This window comes from Myodes glareolus, chromosome 16 (assembly GCF_982192425.1).
Source record: "Myodes glareolus chromosome 16, mMyoGla1.1, whole genome shotgun sequence".
NCBI classification, from domain to species: Eukaryota; Metazoa; Chordata; class Mammalia; order Rodentia; family Cricetidae; genus Myodes; species Myodes glareolus.
The window spans coordinates 66,681,861-66,688,984 of NC_142041.1; the positions used below are offsets into that span (position 1 = coordinate 66,681,861).

The window sequence follows — 7,124 nt, forward strand, 5'->3', positions numbered from 1 at the left end:
AAAGAGAATAGCTCCATTTTCCCATACACAAAGTGTTTAGAAACTCCCTGTCATAGAACACGCTGGTCTCCTACCTCTTTGATTTGGAGAAAGGAGGACAGCAAACAGCTAATTATAGTTAAATATGTTGCATGTGTATGTTTTTATGGATGACCAATTGGTATTAGAAATTCAGGGGCTTTTCTTTGTGATTGGTTTTGGTTTTCTGTAATGGTATCCATTTCTTGCAAAAGGAAGTTTCCCTGATATGATGTGAGAACTACATTTATATATCTGTGAGTATAAGTGTAAACATTTATAATGTAGTTAAGGATGATTTTGGTTTAATAACGTGGCAATCAGAGAAGTGTCGGTTTACTGCCAAGGCATATGTCATTATTGCACTCTTAAGGTGTTTCTGCCATGCTGGTCCTTCTTGTGGTTTTATGTAACTGTTTCAGAAAAGAATCAAAACCTAAACAATTGTTTCTCATTCATTTTGTAAGCCACTCATTTAATAGTAATGTTTTTCTGTTAAATGCTCACCACTGATTATCATTACATTCACCTGTTAATTTTCCCTTTTTCCTTTGTAGCCCCTGCTATGTGGATATTTGTTAGCAATGACTGATGTGGAAACTACATATGCAGATTTTATTGCTTCAGGAAGAACAGGTAGAAGAAATGCAATACATGATATCCTGGTTTCCTCTGCAAGTGGCAACAGCAATGAATTAGCCTTGAAATTAGCAGGTCTTGATATCAACAAGACAGGTGAGTCACTCAGTGTACACCTCTTTAGGAACATGGAATGATCTGGCATTTCCCTACATGAGATAAGGACACACACACAATAGTGGTGATGGTGGTGGTGGTGGTGATGATGGTGATGATGATGATGACGATGGTGGTGATGATGATGGTGATGATGATGATGATGATGGTGGTGATGATGATGATGATGGTGGTGATGATGATGATGATGATGATGGTGATGATGATGGTGGTGGTGGTGATAGTAATAATAAAATACAACCATAACTAAAAGCAAAAAAAAACTCTTCTTTTGAAGTCAGATGACACAGTTCAGAACATTTCAGACAAGATGAATGTCTGATCATCTCCTTAATCCCTCCTTTCTTCAGTGACTTCTCTTGGAAGGATTCCCTACCACATTCAAAAATTAAAACACTTGATTGAAAAAAATCAATATCTACAAAACCTTTGAAATTCCTTATGGAGACACTTAAATGGCTATGACTCCTGCCATGGATAACACTGGTGATCTCCTACATTTCAAACATACTTAAAAAGATTCTCAATCTAGTCAGGCAGACCTTAATTCAAAGAACCATTCCAAAAGAGGTGCCCTAGAACCATTTTTATTGAGAATGGAAATAAAATGTTTGTTATGGTAGTGATTCTTATATAAAATGATATTTAAATTTCCATGATTGAATGGTTTTGTGGAGAAAAACTGTGTTTTAGTATTTATCCAAGTCACCTGACTTTACTGGTGAAAGAGAAAAATATATTTTAGTGCAAGAAAATATTTGATAGCCTTAATTCTGAGTATTAAAGTAAGTTCTTTAAATGCTCCTCCATCCATAGCTTCTTTAAATTCATTAAAAAGATTTGCACAAAATAATCACTAAATATGAAAGTAATTCACAAGCAAAGATCCACAGTGTTGTATACATAAAACGAACTTGCAATTTCTGATTCTGTAACATTCATTATGCCTTGACTCTAAGAATATATGTGTGAAAGCTTTCAGATTGTTGGGAAATGTGTAAAGTTATGATGTGATTTGAAAAAGGAAGAATGTCATTCGATTACTAAAGGTCAGTATATCATAGACACCCTTTCAATTTTCAATTAATGACAAATGTTGACATCACAGCTTTGGTTGCATGGACATGCATATTATAGGGTCCATTGCTACCTTGCCATTATTGTATGTACTTAACTCCCAAAGCAAATTGGAGTTAGACTATAGGGCATTATTTCATTTTACTGTCATAAAATGAGTAAATATATATTTTCTGTGGTTTAGAATTTTGCCAATTTCTTTTCATAGTATTTTAGTTTTTACATAAACATTCAATTTTAAATGACTGCATGAATTTCAAGAAGCCTTAATATCAAGACTTTTGACCCAAGGAGTATTTTCTTCTGTTTTGCTTGTCATTGAGAATTGCTAGCTTCAAGACTTTTTTTATGCAGGATAACATACTAAATTAATACAAGTAATTTTAATAGTAGTGAGATTTATGTTCATAAATACAAAAAGTAAAATGTAAATCTACACTAAATACATTATAATTATATAATTTGAAAAATATTCAAATATATTGTTGGTCATAACATATCTTCTTTTCTAAACAACTCTGCATTCTATTTCTAATTATCTAAGCCCTTGCAAATTTTTTAGTTTCTCTTCAAATCATTAAGTCTCAAAATAGGCAAGCTGTTAACAGCCCTGTCTTTACCATTCTTCATGCAAAAAAGAAATGTGAATTATCAACATGAAATTCTAAGCTATAAAATTTGGCATTCATAACAGGAACTTTAATACCTCTGAGGATTTGGAGGACGTCCATCAGTTCTGTCTCTATTTTCTTATAATAACTATTTAGCAATATCATTGCTCCTGATAAGTTAATAAGAATCATTTCACAATGTCTGTTTGCAGTGTAATGTTAAATCCTGAGCAATATCTTCAGACACGGGATGCCCACCCCCCCCCTCATAGGAATAGCAGGTCTCATTCTCTATTTATGCAGTCACTTTCATCATTCAACATTCTCCTCTCTGTCATCTGTCTGGATCTGACTCCCTTCCTTTGACAGATCAGAGATCAGTAAACTCTTGGTCAAGAGACAAACCAACCAACTAACAACAACAACAAAAATCCTTCTGTCTTCTATTGTTACTATAAATTTTCAGTTAATAAAACTTTTGAGAAACCGGGTGGATAATCCTAAAGCTTCATAAGTAATGGCAAAGGTAAATTTTAAATATTTCTTCAACTTAGAGGATCAGGACGCAATCCCTGGTCTGGTTTCTATAGATTGTAAAAGCACGTTTGAGAATGATCAGCTTGCCCATGAGGTCTCCTTTATCAAAAGCACAGCCGATCATTGACTACTGAGTGTTTATTTTTTTCTGACTATTGTGCCAGTGTCGCAGAAAGTACCAGGTTCTGAATGCTCACACTATTTTCTTGATCGTGCACTACCAAGAAAACGCTCTTGTCTCTATAACCTGCTCAGACTTCGTGATTAGGTCTGATGTCTGCAACACGATACGCTAAGAGTCAGTAAACACAAGCTTCCCTGTTTTCTTTATCTTTTGCAGAAAGTGAAGACAATGGACAGAGAAGCTCCACAGAACAAAGTGGGGAAGCCCAAGGAGAAGCCGCCAAATCTGAAAGCTAACAACACTCCGTTCTGACCGTCAACAACGCGTGACAATGTGGCGAATCTCCTGGCATTGCTTGGATGAATTTGCTGCCACAAGTGAAAGAGAGGGGAAGAACATGGCTGCGCTGTGTGGCCAGAAGCTGTTCGCTGCCATGTTAAAAGTGGGGGCGGAGCCTGTGTCTGCAGACAGCCGTTTCCCTACCTCTGTCATTAGCAATGGTTGAAATCACCTGGCCTGTGCTTGGATATCGTTTTTTGTATGGGTCTTTTCACTTGACCGTATAATGAAATGCTTGTAGAGAGTAGCACCGACCTCGCTGATGATTCCTGTAGCATCTGGCCCCTCATGATGTCAGAGGATTTAATTGTGTCTAATTGAAAAGGGTTGGCTGAACCCCAGAGTTTAAATATCTCTGGTTGGAGTATTCACCCAGTAAGTAAAAGAACCATCCAGAGAGCACTGTTAGCATTGTGTCCCTGTGTGTTAGTGCTGTGTTATTTACACCGTTTTGTATCGTACAGTATACCTGCTCAGCACTGCCCTTTGACTGCTTATGTAAAACAAATGATGTACACTACTGTGAATTTTTATACCACTCATTTTTTAAAGAGCTGCCTTTTTAATTTTCCATAGTGTTGTGGCATGCACGGGGAAGAACATACTTTTGTAAACACTGCTTTCCCCATGATAACTGTGTGCTGACGACTAAGTCCACCAGACTCACCAAGACCCCTTTGCTTATTATACAGGCATTTGGAAATATCCATTAATGTGAATATTGCCTGAGTTCAGTCTTCTCAGTCTCTGCACAGACAAGAATTCTATCAATATTGATTTTATTTCTAAATAAGATGTTCTTTCAGCTGATATTTTGAGTTTTCATAAGAATTTTAGAAATTGAGAAAGTAGAAGAAGAAAGCCAGATAATACTAAGAACTGGAAAGACCGTGCTCTGTGTGTCAGTTTTCTCATGCTGATGTATGCCACTGTTTAATCTGGAGGCTGGCTTGTGAGGAAGATACTCTCTACCCGATCCTTGAGTATCAGTCCTAGATGTGAAGCCCTTGTGCTGTGTCCCACCATGTCCTTTTTCAGCCCTTTCATATCCAGATGCATTTTTTAATGTTTGTAAACTTTTACTAATAATTAGTGTGAATTGCATTCTGATACAATAATTATCACCTAACCACACTTTTACTGATGCTGTTGATGGCCTATGGTGTGTTTTGACATCGTGACTCTTGTATGGAAAATTTCTGTGACCTGTGTAATCCTTCTGGTCAGTATTATGAAGTCAACTGTCTATGATAATAAATAAGGATTCAGTAAGATGCCCAGGGCTCATGAATTGTGGGACAAATAACAGATGACAGGAAGCCTTTGCAACAAACGATCCCCTAAGTGCGCTGGAGGGCATAGCTACAGCTCCAGATTGAGTAGAGAGCAGTGCATCAACAGCCAGTCTGTGGGGCTAACAGGAGTCACTCACAAGGTGGGAGGTCCTATGCCTGCTCACATCTTCCTGTACGGTGCATTTTTACAGACTGGGAGTAGATGAGTCTCTTTAGTTCCCAACTGAATGTTTTCCAGAAACACAAGAAATGTTAAGTATGTCTTTCTGGATATAGAACAGCAAATAGATTAAGTATGGGAGTCCTTGCTTTGATCTAACTCCTTGGCTAGTTAGGAGTGAAATAAACCTACTTAGTGATAAACTCAAACATGTGAGCAGAAGCTTCCAGGCCTGTTTAGACAATCTTTGATAATCTATCTAAAACATTCAACAGTTTTCAACGTCCTTGTTTAATTATCCTTATAGCTCTCTTGTGAATATAAAGTTCATTCTTAACGTTGTGGAATTCCAAACTGATTTCACGTGCGTTTTGTAAAATTTAAAAGCAGTGCTGAGTCTATGTGGAAGGTTTATATACCTGTGTGATATATTATTATTAATGCATGTGGTGCCATGCTTGTCTTCAAATAGATAAGAAGTGCTAAATGGAGAAGTCATATGGAGCTTTTGATTTTGTTTGGCCTCTTACTACTACTTTGTATACTGTATTTAAACCCAGAGATATTCTCAAGCTGGGAAGGAAAAAAAATTAACATTCTCAGGCTCCCACACTGTATCAATTTTCTTGGCAAAAGTGCATAAAATCTTCAAATTTTCATTTAATATCTGTTACTTGCAAGTAAGTAATAATACATAGGGAATGAATCTGTAACGACAGATGGAAGAGTAGGCAACCCAAACAAGTGATTGTTAACTACTCCAACTGAGTCACTTCGAAACCCTTTCTTTCAACAATTCAAATGCACCATTTAGAGTTTAATCTTTCCCCCTTTTCACACATTGGGACGTGAACATGAATAAGGACGAATTTTTGCAAGATTAGAAAGCTATTTTGAGCCCATGTTTATCTATCAACAGAATTTTGGTTCCACATGTCACAAAATTAAAGCTAATTGCACAGCATATTTCTCTGTGTGGAAAAGGTCAGTGATGCCCTCATTCAGCTGTGTTTGACAGAAAAGGACAGTGAGTTCCAGAAGGGACTTGTCTCTCTTGGGAATTGCAGGTGGATGAATGGCACATGTGGCTAAGCCCACCTTTTCTTTTGTTTTAGGTTTTCTTTAAATATTCAATTAGGGCTTATTTTGAGAGTTTACTCCTGGCATATGAGTCAAAAATTTACATAGGTTTATGTTATGAACGTATATCGACATTCTATGTTTTTTTTTTATTGAATTACCAAGAAACAAAGATTTTGGGTTTTGATACATTAATGAGTGAGAAGTTGTTGAATTTACCTGTTCTCAACTGAGAGCATTCTATGTCAATGCTTGCTCATCCCGAGTTCACAAAAGTGTTCTCGCTCTGTAAAACGAATCATGACATTCATTTTTTCCAGAAATCCTAACACAGTTCTCCACTGTTGCCCTACCACTGAGCCTTTCTTGGACGTGGCAGCAAGGCACCATTTTAGAAAATGAATGGCATTTCTATTTCTTCACAGAGAAGTAACACAAGAAAAAAGATGTAACCGATGGGCAGCAGGTTTCTGAGTTAAACCTGCGGTAGTAAGGAGAAAATGTGTTAAATGAAAAAAGAATAAAGGATCCATAATTGATGATGTCTTAGAAGCCTGGCTTTGTTCTTTGACTGAAGAATGGCAGCCTTGGAAGTCATTTGTGAGCTTCTATGACTTTTGTATTTAGCAATGTTGCATGCTCACACAATTGATAATAAAAGCAACACTTGTTTTCTGAAATGTAGTCTATCATGAGTATTTATTTACTATATACTGTACACATGGTGCCAGAGAAAGGGCTGTAAAAAAGAAACTCAAAGCCTACGGCATATGTGGTGCGTGTCCCCCAGCCTCTTAGTTTCGATTCCCTGTCCTATACTGTAGAAAATTCTAATCCATTCTACTGTAGAAGCTCAGCACCCTCAATTTTACCTCTGCCATAACCATCCCTCTCTCAGATCTGAAATACCATCACACCTCTCTTCTTACTTGGTTTATCAGAAAAAGATTTCAAATATGCTGAAAGTTTGTTAAAACATTCTCCAGTAAGTACCCACTCCCCAACACACACACACACACACACACACAGAGAGAGAGAGAGAGAGAGAGAGAGAGAGAGAGAGAGAGAGAGAGAGAGAGAATTAATTTAATTCCCTAAGATAAATTTTACATGCTTTTTTGTAAGTT

The 7,124-nt window shown here is 36.9% G+C and overlaps 1 protein-coding gene across 4 annotated transcripts in view; it reads left to right on the top strand.

Annotated features, from left to right (window-relative positions):
• Window positions 1-6,677, top strand: part of Pkia (cAMP-dependent protein kinase inhibitor alpha) — a 91,184-nt gene extending 84,507 nt beyond the window's left edge. For all 4 annotated transcript variants that reach the window (XM_048420214.3, XM_048420213.3, XM_048420216.3 and 1 more), the window contains 2 exons: window positions 576-753; window positions 3,340-6,677. In XM_048420214.3, coding sequence (XP_048276171.2) covers window positions 603-753; window positions 3,340-3,419 — 231 coding nt within the window. In that variant the 5' untranslated portion in view covers window positions 576-602 and the 3' untranslated portion in view covers window positions 3,420-6,677. The remainder of the gene's footprint in view (window positions 1-575; window positions 754-3,339) is intronic.
• Window positions 6,678-7,124: the final 447 nt, after the last annotated feature.